This window comes from Tenrec ecaudatus, chromosome 14 (genome assembly GCF_050624435.1).
Source record: "Tenrec ecaudatus isolate mTenEca1 chromosome 14, mTenEca1.hap1, whole genome shotgun sequence".
Classification (NCBI taxonomy): domain Eukaryota; kingdom Metazoa; phylum Chordata; class Mammalia; order Afrosoricida; family Tenrecidae; genus Tenrec; species Tenrec ecaudatus.
In genome coordinates this window covers 11461489-11478692 of record NC_134543.1, presented here as the reverse complement: position 1 = coordinate 11478692, position 17204 = coordinate 11461489, and the positions used below count along the sequence as shown (strand labels likewise).

Sequence of the window (17204 nt, the reverse complement as noted above, 5' to 3'; positions counted from 1 at the left end):
GGTTAAGTCTGGCTCATAGTGACCCTAGAAGGCAGCAGAACTTCCCCTGTGCGTTTCTGAGACTGTAACTCATTACAGGAGTAGAGCGCCTCCTCTCTCTTCCCAGGAGCAGCTGGTGAATTCAAACTGCTGACCTTGTGGGTATCAACCCGATGAGCAGCCCACTGCGCTCCACCAGTGCCCTCTACGTGCAGCACCCCCACCCCAACTGCACCCTTGCCCATACAGGAAGGCCACCTTTTTGGAGCCACGGAGGTTGGATGTCCTCCCAAAATGATGGCCCCTAAATTGTCATTCAACCTTAAACCAAAAAATCTCCCTGAGTTGAAGTCTTCTTAAACCAAACCAAATGCCACCCAGCTGGGAGACGGACCCCACGCAAGCAGAAGGGACCCTGCCTGGACCTGCGCCATCCTTGCAGTGGTAGTGATGGGCCAGCCTATTGTAGCCACAACGTCCATTCCCTTTCCCTGGGGGGAGGGTCTTCCTGGCTGACACACGTCATTAGCAAGCCTGACGTCCTTCTCCAGGGACTGTTCTTTCCTGATACCATGTCCAACGTCCGTGAAATGAAGTCTGACCGTCTTCGCGTCCAAGGAGCATCCGGGCTGTTCCACTTCCAAGATAGAGCTGTTTGTGCTGGCCGTCCATGGTACCGATTCCTCCCCAACACCGTCATCCAAAGAAATCCATTCCCTGGTGGTCTTCCTCATTATGGGTCGGCTCCCCGATGTGTCACTCACTGACCTCCATTGAGTGCATTCCCACTCAGGGTGACCCTAGAGGACAGGGAAGAACTGCCCTGTGGGTGTCTGAGACTGTCACTCTTTATGGGAATAGAACACCTTGTCTCTCCCCCACAGTGCAGCGGGTGGCTTTGAACTGCTGACCTTGGAGTTAGCACCCCCAAGCAGTAACCCACTACCCCACCAGGGCTCCTCTACAAATACATGGTGCTCGGAAATACTGTGTCTTGTTTAGAAAATGATGATGGCAATGTGTTAGGGTTCTCTAGAGAAACAAAACCAAAATGCTAATAATTATATATATATTTATACAGATAGATAGATGTATAACAAGAAATAAACAGTTCATTAAATTATAAAACAGTAAAAATGGCTCAGTGCAACTCACTCCCATGAGACAGTTGTGAGACACTGTCAGTCCTTCAAGTCTTGAGGGCCGCCGGGTAGTCCTCTGGAGAGCAATTCAGGCTATCCGGGTACAGGCAGCAAACAGCACGGCAGGTCACCAACAGTCAGCCAGATGACAGGGCCCAACAATCCCCAGCTCAAGAGATGCAAATTCCAATGGTGTGGCGAAGCAGGTCTTGAAAGTACCTCAAGTTACAGCGACACAGTCCACAGGTTAGGTGTCCCACAGGTAGTGTAGCTTGTAAATTGAGGCAAAGAACAAGCAAGGCAGCCAGCCGCACACTGGTCCGATGATCAAAGAGCAAGAAACAAGGAAGGGGAGGCTCGCCGAGCCATTTAGCTCCCCACCCTTCAATTAACCCCACATGCGTTTATCGGTCAGGCTGGCACAATAAACTGACGACCTCAGCAACATATGTATAGATATGCTTGATACAATTGATGGATGGATTGTTGTAAGAGCTGTAAAAGGAGCTCCCCGAAAAATGATCTTAAAACAAGAATGAAAGAAAGAAAATACCGTCTCTTGGGTCAGAGGCACCTTAGTGTTCAGAGTGCCATTTTTGCTCTGTGACACACTAGGAAGGTCTTTGGGGCAGATCGTCCAGTTGACAGACTGGTAAGAGTCGTTAGGGGACATGTGACCATTTTCATAGCAAACATCCCTCCGATTAGCCTCCTGCCTTTCTCTGTGCTTTCCTAGCGCACGGAACGGAGCTGCGAACATCTGGACGGGTGACTATTTTTCTTTTCTATTTTGCTGATTTCCTGAGATTCACATGCAGTGCCCTTGAGTGGCGCCAACATATCCCGATCTGGAGGACAGAGGCGGCCTGACTCGTGGGGCTCCCAAGACTGCCCAGCGCCACAGAAGCTGACCACCGACTCTTGTTCCCACGGAGTGGCTGGTGGATTAGAAGTGCCGGCCTTTGGGCTACCTTCGCAGCCCAGCGCTTTAACCACTGCGCCACCAGGGACCCTTCCCTGAGACAAGAGATCGAGTTTAGAATTACTTATTGGAAATGGTAGCTGTTGTTTTTCCAGCCACAGAGAAAACAAGTGAGAACAGAGGGCGCAGAGACTGGATCTGCACCGGGGGCTGTGGAGCGACCGAGCCTCTGTCCCTAGCAGCCAGCGGCCTCAGGGCAGTTCTTGGAGGAAGCGAGTCCACATTGGGGTGTTCTGACCCAGGGGTCTGGGAGCCGCCCCCCGACTGCACCCCTGTCTGTAGACTCTGCCCTGGAGCACGCAGGGGCCCAGGCTGGCACTGTGGCCGACATGACCCCTGTAGTAGCTGAGGTCCCGTGCTCCAACTAGCCTGCTGCTTCCCGTGAGTTCAAGGGAGCTGGTTCACATCACACAGAAAAGGAGGCTGGAGGGGCCACACTCACGCTTGGAGGAAGTCGCCTCCCCAAAGGGAGAAGTGAGAGAGCAACAAATCAGGGCTCCCCACAAGTAGTCAGGGGTTTCTTTCGGGCCAAGCACACTGCCCACAGCAGCAGCGCGAGGGGGCCAAGACCCGCAGGCCCAGGAGCAAATGTTAGCAACGGCCTGGAGATCATCTCAATCCCCCAGACAACATCTCTGTTGTCCTGTGACCGTGAGCCAGGCCAGCAGTCAAGACCACGAGCACGTCCACAGCCCCCACCCCCACGTCCTGGTCTGCGGCCTCCCATCTCTGGTCAGTTCTCTGTGCACGTGGCTGGTCTTGCTGCTGAGGCTGCTGCTGCGGAACCACGGAGTCGGTTCCGACTCCCTGTGACCCTGCGCAGCCCAGAACCCAACACTGCCCGGTCCCGTGCCCGCCTCACAATCGCTGTCCTCTTTCTCCCTCCGATGTGGGCACTTCCTAGAGGCGACCACAGAGCCGGCCCTAGGTCAGAGTTCAATCCGGAGGAAGTCTTTCCTAGTCAACATGACAACCGAGGTGTGTTGAGATGACACCGTCAGGTTTGCTTTTAGTCTCATGACAGTGTCAAAACCAGTGTTCTCCCCTAGGAAATGTGCCTTTGGTCTTAGATCCGTGGGGCACCCTGTCGCCAGAGTGGAGAGGGTTCGCTCTCCCCAAGGCATGGGAGGTGGGGGAAGGACTAGCCGTCCCCTGCCAAGGGGAGTCTCGGTGCCAGAAGCTTCTGTTCCCAGGTGACTCTTTGCAGAAACACAGAAGCCCCTGGAAACAGGGCGGGAGGTCAGGGAGCGCTGGGAGCAGATTAGCAGGTACACTCTGCTCTGTCCTCTCAGCCCTCCGGTGATGTGGTCTCCTGTGGGCAGTGGGGAGGCCATGAAGTGAACCCTGGTTAGGGCCGATGGAAAAGCCTGCCCGGCTTGCACGCTGCCTGCGTACCGAGGCGGCTTTGGGAATGGTAGTCTCACTCCTTCTGGCCACTGAGACGTCACAACAGAACAGATGTGGTGACTGAGTAGCCCTCTGGGGACGTGGGGGCCCCTTCCCCCGCCACCACGTCTCAGCCCATTCTGGACCCATCGTTCTTCATAGTGGCAAGGCAAAAAGCCAGTTGATGGGGGGCCGGGGGGGATGCCACTCACCATCCAGGACTGGCTTTGGAGTTGTCTGTTGGGGCGGCTCCTTCGTGGTTTCATTGCATTGCTAGCAGCTCCGTTTTGTGCTCAAAGAGAGTTGATTTAAATGGTCACGAAACATGGAGAGCCACTTCTGGAGGCCAAACGCCTCTGCCTGCCTTCTGTCATTGGCAGTCCTTGCCATGCGTAGGGCCACTGGCTCAGAAGTTCAGTCAGTCCCTCCACCCGGCCTCTCTTCTCTCCCTCCTTCCCACCAGTCGGACTTTCCTAGGGCTCTGGAGACAAAATGCCACTGACGGGGTGGCTTCTGCAAACAGGAGCGCATTGTCCCATCATTCGAGAGGCCCCTCTGGGTGTGGGCGGTGCCATGTCCCCACTGCGGGTTCCAGGGGACAGTCCTTCTGTGTCTCCCTCAGTTCCCAGGAGCCCCGGCTGTTCCTAAGCCACACAGGCGTCCTCACTGGCCATCTTCACTCTGGGTATCTCCATCTCTGTGTTGTCCCTCTTTCTGAAGGACATCAGTCTGACAGGATGGGGACCCACCTACCCTGGTAGGATCTGTTAACTGATTACATCTTCAAAGACTCTGTGTTCGAATAAGGTGACATTCACAGGTATAGGAGTTAAGACCTCAAGAGATCTTTTTTGGGTGGCACAGCTGAACCCATAACACCACCAGGTTCTGATCAGGTCTCCACCTCTCCACTGAATGAACCAGGAAGAGGTAACCCCTAACCCTGCATAAAGCATGGATCCTACCCGTCAGTGATGCGCTTTTCCGGGTGACTGGGACTTCAGCAGGCCCGTCAGGCCAAATGGACCCCATCCCAGGCTTAGGAGAGGTTTTCCCAGTTCCTGCAGGCTGGATCCAGAAACCATGCTCCCAACAGCCATTGGCAACCATCTGGAAATGCTGCAGAACCAGAATGCAATGCAAATTAGCACAAAGGAGGTCCTGGCAGACAGAGGCACCAAAACCAAGTCCGGCTGATTGATGGCACCGCGAAGTCTCTAAAGCAGTGGTTCTCAACCTGTGGGTCGCGACCCCTTTGAGGGTCAAATGACCCTTTCACAGGGGTTGCCCGATTCATCACAGTAGAAAAACGACAGTGGTGAAGCAGCAATGAAAATAACCTTATGGTTGTGGGGTTCCCACCACATGAGGAACTGTGCTAAAGGGTGGCGGCAGGAGGAAGGCTGATAACCACTGCCCTAATTGCTCTGTATTTGGAGCCTGTCTTCTAAGGTGGTTCAAAAGGAGCCCCGGTGACATAGGTGGGTTACGAGTTGGGCTGCTAACCACAAGGTCAGCAGTTCGACACCACCAGCCACTCCAAGGGAGAAAGTTGAGACTTTGTCCTACAAAGTCAACATAGACTCAGTGGCCTTAGGGGGATTTCTTGAGAAGATAGTTCCAGCGACTGCCCTCCCCTGGAGTGTACATGGGACCAGTCATTTGCAAACCAGGAGAACAGGGCCGGGCGATACATGTCAACTCCATGATGAGGCTGTGTGAGGTTCCAACTTGCCAGCAGACTGACTCTGTTACCTTCTCACCTTGCACACTTGGGAGGAAGAGGCAGCCTCCTCAGAGCACACATGCCCAGGCATCGAGGAGAGCCTCCAGCCAGCAAGGAGCTAAGGTGCTTCTCTTTAGTACGTCTCAAGGAACTGAGCCCTGTCAACATGGAGAGAGATCCTTCCCCAGTCAAGCTTTCAAATGAGACCTCAACCCTGCCTGCAACCGGATGCCACTTGGTGAGGGCCTCTGAAGCAGAAGCGCTCAGCTAAGTCATGCCCCGAGTCCCAGCCGAGAGGTGCCACCACATAGTTAGCGGGTACTGTCCTAAGTCAAGAATCCACTGCACTGAACTTCCAGCGATGTGAGAAATCCTTTTCCCTGGTTCTCAAGCCACTTACAGCCAGAGGTTTCTGTCACTTACACCTATTAGTATGCACAATCCAGGACAGGATTCCAGGACCTCCCTGTGCCTCATTGGTGCCAGAAACTTTATAGACTCTGTGAAGGAAGGAAATTCTGGACCCTGATCTTAAACCAGCAATCAGGGATTGCAGCCTTCAGTATGGAGTATAACTCGGTGTAAAAGAGACTGACATCCTCACAACTGGACCAGTAGGTAACATCAGGAAAAATGGAGAAAAGATTGACGAGGTCAAGAATTTTGTCTTGCTTGGATCCATAATCGATGCTCATGGAAGCAGCAATCAAGAGATAAAGACATGTTACATTAGGTAAACCAACTGCATGTGACCCCATTACAGTCTGGGAGAGGAAGGATGTTACTTTGAGGACTAAGGTGTCCTGACCCAAGCCATGGTACTCTCTATTGCCTCATATGCATGTGAAAGCTGGATATTGAATAAGGAAGACCAAAGAAGAATTGATGTGCTGGCATTGTGGTCCTAGAAAAGAATATTAAAAATACCATGGGCTGCGACAAGGACAAACAAATCTATCTTGGAAGAAGTACGGCCAGGTCCTCCTTAGAGAAAAGGATGGTGAGACTGTCTGACCTAGTTTGGACGAGTCAGGAGAGCACAGTCCCTGGAGAAGGACCTCATGCTTGGTCCAGTGGAGAGGGAGACCTTCGACAAGACGGGTGGACACAGTGCCTGTGTTGACGCAATGGGCTCAAGCACAGGACCAGTGATGAGGATGGTGCGGGACGCAGCAGTAGTTTGTTCTGTTGTGCACAGGACTCCTATGGGTCAGAACCCACTCCAAGCCACCTAAGGACTAAACAATAACACTCTGATTCTTACAGCACAACCCAGGGAAACCCCTCAAAATGGCACAGAAGTCAGACACCAAGCAGCGCTTCTTCTTGGTGACAAGTGAGTCTTATTTGGCCAGCCAGAACCCATTGTCAACTGCCCTAGTGGTGTACTGGGTTACACGTGGGGCTGCTAACTGCAAGGTCAGCCGTTGGAAACCACCAGGCGCTCTGCGAGAGAAAGAAGAGGCTTAGTTTGTAACTTGTCAAGAGTGACCATCTGAATAGCCCCTGGGGCAGTTCCACCCTGCGCTATAAGGGCGCTATGAGTCGGATGTGACTGGATAGCAGGGAAACTTCCAACAGAGCCCTCCACTGGAAGGTGGAGGCTGTGAGGTGGGAAGGGGAACACATTGACAAGAAGGTATGGCTCTGCTCCCGAGGCGCTGGACCTCCTGCTAAGGGTAACTGAAGCATGAGAACCTTCTCGTGTCTAGAAGCATGAAACTGCAAGTTAGCGGGGCACTTGGGTTGGGAGCAGGCCTGGGCGTCAGATGCACCAACGTAGCTGACTTGTGGTCTGGGGAGGGGTGGTTCCCTGAGAAAAAAATATCAAGACACCTCCAGTTCCTGCTTGAGTGATGGGCAGGGCTGGTTGAGGGCGGGTGACGCCGCACAAGAAGGGACTGCAGTCACCATGCAGGCCAGAGGCTGCTCTCAGCCTCCAGCGTTCATTCCCTCCGCCCAGGAGCAAGCCCTCACCCACCCTCACACCCACCCTCACGGCTCAGATCACCTGAGAATTCTCGCCTGAGACTCAGGATCTGAGACTTCCAGAGCCTGCATCTAGACCCGTGAGGCTCAGCCAGGCAATGTTGCACCCCGGCCTGCAAGGAAAGTTTCACAATGTCCGGATTCACTTTGCCCACAAAGGGAGGTGGCGGTGCTGCCAACAGCAAGTGGTTGACAATCTGACAATCACAGCTACTGCTACTGTATTGCAACGCACCGGGCAGCCCGCAACAAAGGGCCATCAGTCCCAAACAGTAACCGTGGCCAGGTTGAGAAACCCTGCACTGGACTATAGTCCAGCCCTGTCCAGGCGCTCCAGGAAATACCCTGGGCTTTCTGGGACACAGTTGAGTCCCTGGTGGCTGTGAAAGGAGACCCAGGGTACAGTGGCTAAGGCACTTGGTTGCTAACAGAAGGTTGATGGTTGAAACCCACCTGCGCTTCTGGGGAGGAGGATGCCATCTGCATCTGGTAACACGGATGCCCTAGAAATCGGGCAGTTCTCCTCAGGCCTAAGGATAGGAGGGAGTCCACAGCAGGGAACTGGGTAAGTCCGAGGGGGAGCCTCTTATCTTCCCCCTCACCCTGCTGTTGCTGTGGATGCTGTATTTGTGTGAGCTGGTGGGTTTTCCCCAGACTCCAATGGAGGGATGGTACCCAGTGTAGGTGAGTTAGAGCTGTAGTGGGTTAGAGTTGGGCTGCTAACCTCAAGGTCAGTAGTTCGAAACCACCAGCCGCTCTGCAGGACAAAGATGGGGCTTTCTACTCCCATACACAGTTACAGTCTCACAAACCCACGGGGTCAGTTCTGACCTGTCTTATGGGGTCGCTATGAGCAGAATCAGCTCCATGGCAGCGAGTTTGGTTTTGGGAGCCTTGAGAGGTAAGTGGCTCTGGTGGGGGGTCAGACTATGAATTGGGATGCTGACCTCAAGTTCAGCAGTTTCAAGCCACCAGCCACTGGGGGGTGGGTCCCTGAGGCTGAGTCCTGTAAAGATTGACAGCCTGGGGACCAGCGAGCCCCTCCACAGGGTCACTCTGAGTTGGGATTGACTCAATGACAGTGGGTTTAGTTTGGGGTTTGGACCTTGTGAGGCTCAGTGAGCTGGTTGTCAATGGAGGCATCCAAGAGGAGGCAGGCGCTCACCTGTCAGGGACACGGAGGAGGAGCTCTGCTGGTCCCAGGCCATCCTTGGGCGACTTTGAGGCCTCTAGCGAAGAGAAGCAAAACTAGACTGTTGTCCACCATGGGCCGCCTGTCCTCCCTCGTGGGCCCTCGAAAGCTGCAGACTTTTCTGTAAGTCTGCAGCCTGGTTTCCGGAGCCCCGCTAGCTAGCTGAGCGAGCCCCAACCCCAGCCGGCGTCGGCAGCCTGGGCGGCCGGCCCGGCACCGCCCGCCATCAGGCCCGGCCCCGGGGGCGCGGCCGCCGGCTTCCGTTTGCGCAGGGGGCTCCGGCCGCCTGCCGCCGAATGGCTCTCGACAAAAACCCCTTGACCACCAAGGCCAGCCTCTTCCTGAAAGCCCCGCGCGCTCCGAGACAGGAAGTGGAAGCCACCGAGCGGCCCGGAGCGCGGCGGCTCCTCTCTGCGCCGGGCTGGCGGCGCCGCGGGCGCGGGCCCTTCCCGCCGGCCAGCGCCAGGGACATGCGGGCGCCGGGGCCACCGCGGTGCGCCCGAGCCAGGGCCTGAGCGCCGCCGTCGCCTGTCCCGCAGCGGCCGGCAGCATGATCCGACGGGCGGGGGACCCCGCGGGGTAAGTCCGGCCGGCACCCCTTCTCTGCGCGCCCAGACCCCTGCGAGCCCCCAGCGGCGGGACCTGGGCGGCACCGTCCCGGGACCGACGCCGGTGGCGGCACAGGCGGGCCCGCGGGTCTGCGGGCCAGGGGGCGGCCCTGGTGACTGCAGGGCTTGGCGAGACGTCCCAGCCAGACGCGGCTCTGGGCCGGCAGGCTGCACACGGGCGCGGCGGGGCGGGTGCCAGCGAGGTGTCCGGACCTGTCAGCGCTGGGCCGCGGGGCTGGGTGCACGCGGTCCCCTCCCGAGTGCTCCCACTGAACTTTGGATGCCAGCACACGCCACCCTGGTCCGACAGTCTCCCCCCACCAACGCACTGTCCGCAGCCCGGCTGGCAACCCCCTCCCCAGCACACCCTCGGGCCCTGGGACCCACCAGGCATAGGGTGAGGGGCCAGGGGCCCTGGATCCCGGGCGCCGGCGACCCCCAGTAGACCCGCCCCGCCTGAACAGAACCCCCACCACACACCAACATCTCTCCGGGCTCTCGCAGCCAGCCAATGACTGTAACCTTCGGACCGAGCCGTGGGGAGGGTGCAGAGCGCACGGGTTGTGCTCCGCCTGCCAATCCCCCAGGCAAAAGTCCAGTGAGGAGGGCGGGCACCGGCTTCGGAAAGCTGTGCCCCTCCTGTAGTTCCATGCGTCCTCCCCCCCTCCCCATCCCACTGTCCCTGACCTCCTGCTGTGGACACCGATGAGGCCTGCCTTCCCGGGAGAAAGTCCCCACACCCCCAATGCCCCCACCCCACCAGACTAGAGGACCACCCAGGTAACTCCTGGACCTGGGCCCTCCAGGTCCCAGTGAATTTCCCTGAGGAGGCTGCTCGAGCCTTTTTCTGGTGTCAAGTTAGGTGCATGTTGCCGCCTTTGGTTTAAAAGTCCCGGGCCTACTGTGAGATGGACCCCAGGCCGGCTGCCAGTCTGGCCTTGCCCAGTGACCTCATCTCCAGGGCCTAGTCCTCTCCATAAACCCGAGGGTGGGGCCATTGCTGTCCATTGTTCTTGCTGCCCCGGTCATCCCCAGTGGACCGGCAGCTAGCGATGACAGACTTCCACCCTGGGGGGAGGGGCCCTGAGCACATCTGGATACCAAGGTCCCCTGCCTCTGCTCCCCTCCCCAACCCCACCACCCTGAGCCCAGAAATTCTGGCAGAATGGCCCCCCAACGCACCCTTCTGGAAGTGGTCTCTGCAGAGACCAATGCCATCCAGTGGAAGGAAATGGGAATTCCGCGCCCCCAGCCCCCACCCCAGGGCGAGGACCTCCCCTCACCTCCTCCTGGAGATGTGGACCCCTCTTGAGGGCGTATCTATCTGCCTCACCCAGGATTGCTACTTAAGGACAAGTTCCTGGGAAGGTGAAGGAAGTCACCGACTGCCAGCTGCCCCACCCGTTCCTCTGGCCTTTTGTCTCCTGGGTAAATTATTTCACAGTCCGGGCCTCTGCTTCACAAGAACATAAATATACCCCCAAGCTGCTTGCCCTGGAGTCGAACTCATGGACGCTGTAGGACTGAGCAGAACTGCCCATGGGCTTTCCAAGACTGTGCTCTTCTTGAGAGCAGACCGCAGCATGTTTCTCCCACCAGGCGGGATGGGTGCAGTGCAACCCATGGTCCCTATGTCAGCAGCCCAGAGCTCTTAATCAGCAAACCACCATCCCCCTTGACGTATCTACAAAAACAAAACAAAACTCACCGCCATCGCGTTGATGCCAACATGTAACCACTAGGCCACCAAGGGCTCCGTTAACCAAACTCAAGTGCCACCCGGTCCATTCCGCCTCATGGGACAGGGAAGAATTGTCTTCGTGGGTTTCTGAGACTGTGCCTCATTATGGGAATGAAAAGCCTCATCTTTCTTCTGAGGAGCAGCTGGCGGGGTTGAACTGCTGGCTTGGTGGTGAGCGTAGCCCCTTCTGCTCCGCCCGAGCTGTCATCAAGGCTCAGTGAGTTGATGTGTAGAAGGCGCTGAGCGCATGGGCCTGCAGGGCACTCAGTCAACCTTCCGTCCTTGCTGTCACCACGGCCACTGTGGCCTTTGTGGAGTGTGACACCTCTGCTTCCAATCGTGTAGCTTCCGATGTGTCCTCTCCCTCCATCTGTAAATTGGGGCTAATAACCGTGATGCTTTGAGCTCTGAACTGCAAGGTCACCAGTTCAAAAGCACCAGGCACACCGAGGGAGAAGGACAAGGTTGTGTACTCCACTAAAGAGTTAACAGTCCAGGGAAACTCACCGGAACAGGGAGTTTGAGAGCCTTGGACTCCATGGGAAAGGTGTCCTGGTGGTGCCCTGGTTAAAGCACCGCTCTGCCAACGGAAAGGTCAGAGATCCAAACCCACCGACTGCGCCGAGGGAGGAAGGGGCGGCACTCGGCTTCTGTAGTGCCCAGTGTTGGAAAGCCTGTGGGGCAGTGCTGATCTGTCCTATAGGGTCGCTGTGAGTCCGAATTGACTCGCCGGCGGTCATAAGCTTGTTCTGAGGGCTGGATGCATTCATAACTTCCACACTCTTAGCATATTGTGCTGCATGAATTGCTCACATCAGTGCAGTCTCTCTGAGAACCTTCCGGATTGTCAGGATCCTTGGATGGGATCTCATTTCACATGGCGCCTGGTATAGAAATCCCCTTCACCATATCCCTGAAAGGTGCTTGCGTACCTCCAGTGATGGAGAATTTACTGCCACTGATGGTAGCCCTCTGGCGTGAGGTGCCCAAGAAAGAACTTCTTAACTTGCATCGCGGTCTGCCTTGCCTGTGGTAGTTCCAGTGGCCAAAGATCAGTAGGGGAAAGTACTGATAACCCCAGCCCCAGACCCTGCCCGATAGTCAGGAGGGGTCCTCAGTCCAAGGTCAAGTTTATCTTTCCACCCGGCCATTCCCACTGCCCCCTCTTCCTCTCTGGCATGAATGCTGCCACCCTACCCCAGGGACTAGAATGATGTCCCTGGAGTGTGAGTCCCCTGGAATCAGAAGCTGGAGACCTTGGCAAGCAGACTGCTCTCACGCCTCAGGGCCGCTGTGACAGGAACCCCTCCAGGGTGGGGCATGGAGCATCGGACAATTCTCCAAATGCCAAACACCAAACTCCCTACCGTGGACTCTGTTCTGACGCATAGCGACCCTAGAGCACAGGGCAGAACTGCCCCTGTGGGTTTCTCAGACTAAGTCTTTACAGAAGCAGGAAGCCTCATCTTTCTCCCTCGGAGTGGCTGGTGGTTTTGAACTGCTGACCTTGTGGTTAACAGCCCAATGTGTTGGCTAGAGATCACTGTCTCAGCTCCAGCCCAGGTGCTTCTCAGAGACAGAGAGCTACACGAGGCAGCCAAACACCCCAATCCCCACCATCACTCATGCCTGTTCACCTCTGTGCCTGCTAGCTTCCTTTCCCCTCCGGGCCCCCCTTCATGTCTGTTCGTTGTATGGAGGACACGGGCTGGTGGAGAACAGAAGCAGACACAGGGAGAGCTGCAGAGAGCCCCTCACCAAGTGATCAGAAGGGAGGGGTAATGATGGATTTGTGACAGGGCAGTGCAGGACTGGATCGTGGGGCTGGAGATGAGGTGGGAGAGAAAGGGGGAATGAGGCCGATCAGGGTGCTGTGGCTGCCAGGAGGCCCAAGTTTCAGGAAACAGGTGCTGATTGTACAGAGGGCTGGCGGGGGGTGGGGGGGGTGGGAGGTGTCACCTTAGGATGTGTGTAGTCAGAGTCCACTCACCCCATCCACCATGAGGCGATGACCCAGCAGGTACCCCTGGCTGCTAATCACAGCTGCAGAGCAGGGCACAGTAATAGGTTCCACATATGAGGATCTGTCAAAGATTGCACTGGAAAAACGTGGCCATCACTGACCCAATCCAGTCCCCTACAAGGAAACAGAGACCAGAGAGAGGAAGTGCCTCACTCGCGGCCAGAGGAGCTGGAGGTGGAGCTAGGCCTAGAACGTGGGTTTCCTGGGCTAGCCTCACCTTTGTCAATACTAGGGGAGGGGGGCTTGCTGAACCCCCAGACAGGGTTCTGAGATGGGGGCTGCTGGGTTTGGGATGAGAGGCTCTCCCTGGGAGGGGCCCACTCAGAACAGGGTCAACGGTGATCTGGGGTCCCAGCCCACCACTCCAGCTCTGCCCCCGACTTGGACTCCCTTGCTTCCAGGGGCAAACATTCCCAGGTGGTCCTAGCTGGCCCTCGGCTGGGAAACCCACCCCATCTAGTCCCCAGCAGAGACTCTGTCCCCCAAATCAACCAGAGTTACCTCAGGAGCACGGGCCTGTGCTTGGTCCCTGGACAGCCCCTGGGCATTCTCTCGGTAGCAGCCAGGAGGGCTGCATGTGAGATGAAAGGTCTCAGCACATTTTCCCAGGAGCTTCTGTCCCATCTCCCCCGCCCCTCGGCAGCCTCCCTGTCCAGAGCCTGGTCCCCGTTTTGTCATCTTCCCTGGTGTCTCAAATGGAAAACACTTGTAGTGTCCCTGTGCTTCACCCAGGGGGCCTGGAAATGGAGTAGTAGACCCCACTGGCCAGAATCAGCAGGGTGGGAAGCGTGGCAGGTGAGAAAGGACCCTCCCTGGACCCCCGTTTACAGACAGGAGGCTGAGGGGACCTGTGGAGCCTCCCTGCCCCGGGCCAGAGCTGAGAGAAGGAAAGAAAGGCGGTCCCCACCCCAGGCTTCTCCCTCCGAGCCCCTCCCAGGTCTGCGTTTTGCTGGGATCTTCAGCCATGAGGAAGAACCCTTTATCTTCAGCACAAGTCGTCTGGCAATGACCAGCGGGCAGAACTGGGAGGGCAGCAGTTCAGGGGACGGGGAGAGCTAGCGGGAGAGAGGCACCTGAGGGGGCAGTGGCATGGAGGGCAGCACTGGGGAAACACCAGAGTTAGGGTCTGCACATGATTCTGAGAGCTGGCGGCTGGGTGGCAGGGCCTGAGGAAGTGTCCTTATGAGCGAGAGGCATGAAAGCGGGCGGCAGCATGATGGGGGTCCCTCACGGGGTTCCATCCTGGGCCCAGGCCACTCTTGGTAGTCTCTTAGGCTTATGTGCCCAGAAAATCCCCTTCACTTTGGCTTGCCTCCCCCCACCCCCCGCTTTCTGTCCGCCCCATAAGGAGTCACTTTTAGCAGGGAGTGACTGAAGGTGAGTCATCTTCTTGGGAAGTCAGGTTAGTGTCTGGTGGTCAGTTCTAGGACTTTCCGTCCATGTAACCAACCACTGCCCTGAACTTGCTTGCCCTGCTTATTCTGAGAACCAGAAAGTTGTTCCTGCACACACCCCCCACCCACCCACCAAGGTGATGGAAACCTGGATTATTTGCCCCAAGCTTGGAGCTAAAGTCACAACGTCAACAACGTTTCCAAACGGTTGACCTGCTCCCCTCAGATGGGCCCTTGCAGGGGAACAACGGTTCTCTCTGACAGCGAGGCAGGCAGCTGCTGCAGCTGCTGCTTAGTGCTCTGCCCCTCCTCCCCCAACTCACCTACCCACCTAGAGAGGCAGCGCCACACTGCCCTGTCTCAAAGACCCCTCAAAGAAGCCCTGTGCTCCATGCCCCTCTCCAGCTCTGCCCAAAGCCAGCCTCACCCCTCCCCCCTCCCAGGCACACCCAGCACCTCCACCCTCTTGCCACCAAGTTTCTTCTGGAGAGGGTGTTGCCTTTCTGAGCCTCCCACCCTTTCTGGCCTTGCCTCCTCCAGGAAGCCTTCCTGGGGCTCCATCCCACAGGGCCTGGCTGCTCCTTGTCCAGGGTCCACACCCTTCTTGGCACAAACCGCTGGCTTGCATAGCAATTTTAGAGAAGGCCAAGCCATGTTAGTACCACATCTTCCTACTGTGGTTATGAGCTGCCAGAGATCTGGGCCAGAGTCTACTCCTGTTGGTGTCCTGGTCTTCTGTCATGCGCACAGCAGGCCCAGCAAAAACAGTGGAGGATTCTGGGGTACCGCATGAGCGTCCAAAAACTGCCCCCCACCTTCTCACCAGGGTCCTGAAACACAGGGGTTTCCAGAGCCATTTGCAAAGGAGCTGAGACTGCAGGGTGGGGTCCAGGAGGGGTGGGCCCGGGATGCAGAAGGGACCGGTCCAACCCCTCCTCCATAACAGCTGGAGACCCTTTAAGGGGATCCTGCCTAGTCCTTAAGCAAGAGGGTGGCTGTTAGCCTTCATATTGGAACCTGTCTGCTGCCCACGACTCTCTGGGAAGTAGGGGTGGGAGGTGGGGAAGCCCACTCTGATTTCAATGGTTACACCTCCTCAGCAAAGGATGGAGCTCAGGTGAGGGGAGAGGGCCTGAGGGGTGGGGGTGGGCCGGACGGCAGGGAGCTGCTAGGACAGGTATGTGGCCCTTGAGGGAATGAGGGTGGGGTGTGTGTGTGTGTGTGTGTGTGTGTGTGTGTGTGTGTGTGATATCAGTGCTGTGGGTTGTCTCTGTGAGAGTGTGTGTGTGTGTGTGTGTGATATCAGTGCTATGGGTTGTCTCTGTGAGTGTATTTGTGCGTGTGTTTGTGTGTGAGTGCGTGTGTGTGTGTGATATCAGTGCTGTGGGTTGTCTCTGTGAGAGTGTGTTTGTGTGTGTGTGTGTGTGTGTGAGTGTGTGCGCGTGATATCACTGTATCCGCTCACGTTGTCAGGCTTTCTGGGAAAGGACTGTTCTCAATCAGCAGTCTGCAGCTTCAAGCTTCATCCCATCCTTTTACACTGACCAAGTGAGCTCATGGTGGCTGTCCTCAGTGGCTTCATCTGAAGGGAAGTCTGATGATGGAAAGTCTGAGGCGCATGCCCACGCTGTGCCCTCCTCCCCGCAGCCTCCTGCCGCTGCCCCCACACCTAGAATGGAGATAAACGCCTTAATTGTCGCTGGACTTGCATGCTTGGGACAACACCACTCTGCTGGGTGACGGGGAGCTCTCGGGCCCTGCCCACTCTCGGGGCCTGTTGAGATGCTAAAACACAGAAACAAATTCACTGCCATTGAGTTCGTGCCGACTCATGTCCACCCTGTAGGACAGGTAGAACCGCCCCTGTGAGTTTCCGAGACTGTAATTCCTTACAGGAGTAGACAGCCTCGTCGTTCTCCTGAGATGTTCTTCCCCTGGACCTCAGTGTCCCTGTCATCTGCGTTTGGTCATCTCTGTAGTCCAACCTCCTGTGGTTTCCTGACTGCCCGCCAGCAGGTGGTGAGGAGGCTGGTATCTTGAAGCCAAGCAGATGCAAGTGCTGGCTGGAGATGAAGCAGCCTTCTAGTCTAGGAGATGTGGGTTCACTTTCCTAAGAAACAAAGACACCGGAAGCAGACTTCTGGGACATCAGTGCTTGAAAGGAAATATTCTCTTTATTTCATTATGATGATGATTTTTTTTAACTGCTATGGGTTTAAAAAAATGTGTTGGTTTTTTTTTAACCAGTCTTGAAAACAAAGTGCATCAGTTTGGGGCCCCCACTTTGAGGAGAGGCTCCTGGCTTCCTAAGAGGACATGCTGACTGGGCAGTGGGTGGGACAGTGTCTCTCAGTGGGCCCTGTGAGTTTGTCACTGGCCCGCCCTGTTGTGTGGGGACTGTGGAGAGGCGCAGGAGAAAGTAGGCGGCCTCGTGGGGCTCTGGCTGGGAAGTCTGTCCCTGAGAGGGTTTGAGCTCAGGGCGGGGTGGGGTGGGGTTCTGCCATGGGTGAGTAGAACGGGGAACATAGGCAGGGCTATGTGTCAGGCTCTCCCACAAACACTTCCTTGGCCCAGTGAGATAGGCAGGCTGTCCTTGACCAGGCAGGGGTGGTAGAGAACACGGTGCCCTCCCTCCCCCCTTCCCCCAGCACACAGTGATATCTCCCCCTGTCCTCCTTCAGGGAGAAGAAAGGGTAGGTGGGTAAATATAATAGGACCCCCTTCACAGCTTGGGGTCTTCAGGACAGCTGGGAAGGGCCTTACTGACTCCCTGTCTGTGAGGCTCTGGGCCTCAGACCCGGCACAGAGTCTGACAGCTACCTCCACTTCCATCCTCAGCCTGTTTCTCTCCTTGATGTCCCTGTCCCCTGAGCTGTCTGTCCCCACAGGGCTAGGAGGGGGAGGGGACAGAAACCTCCCTGGCTTGTTAGGAGCTTTGAGAGCGGGCAGCAGACCCTTCCCATCTCACTGGTGGCTCAGGGTGTAGTCAGAACACGTGGAAGACTGAGGAAACCTGCTGCAAAATGTCAGTTCCCTTTTAGA

General features: G+C 56.5%; 1 protein-coding gene across 1 annotated transcript in view; it reads left to right on the top strand.

Moving 5' to 3' along the window:
* The first annotated feature begins 8573 nt into the window (after nucleotides 1-8573).
* RIN3 (Ras and Rab interactor 3) overlaps nucleotides 8574-17204 on the top strand; it is a 102917-nt gene continuing 94286 nt past the window's right edge. Inside the window, exon 1 of the mRNA XM_075530972.1 lies at nucleotides 8574-8975. Coding sequence (XP_075387087.1) covers nucleotides 8947-8975 — 29 coding nt within the window. The 5' untranslated portion in view covers nucleotides 8574-8946. The remainder of the gene's footprint in view (nucleotides 8976-17204) is intronic.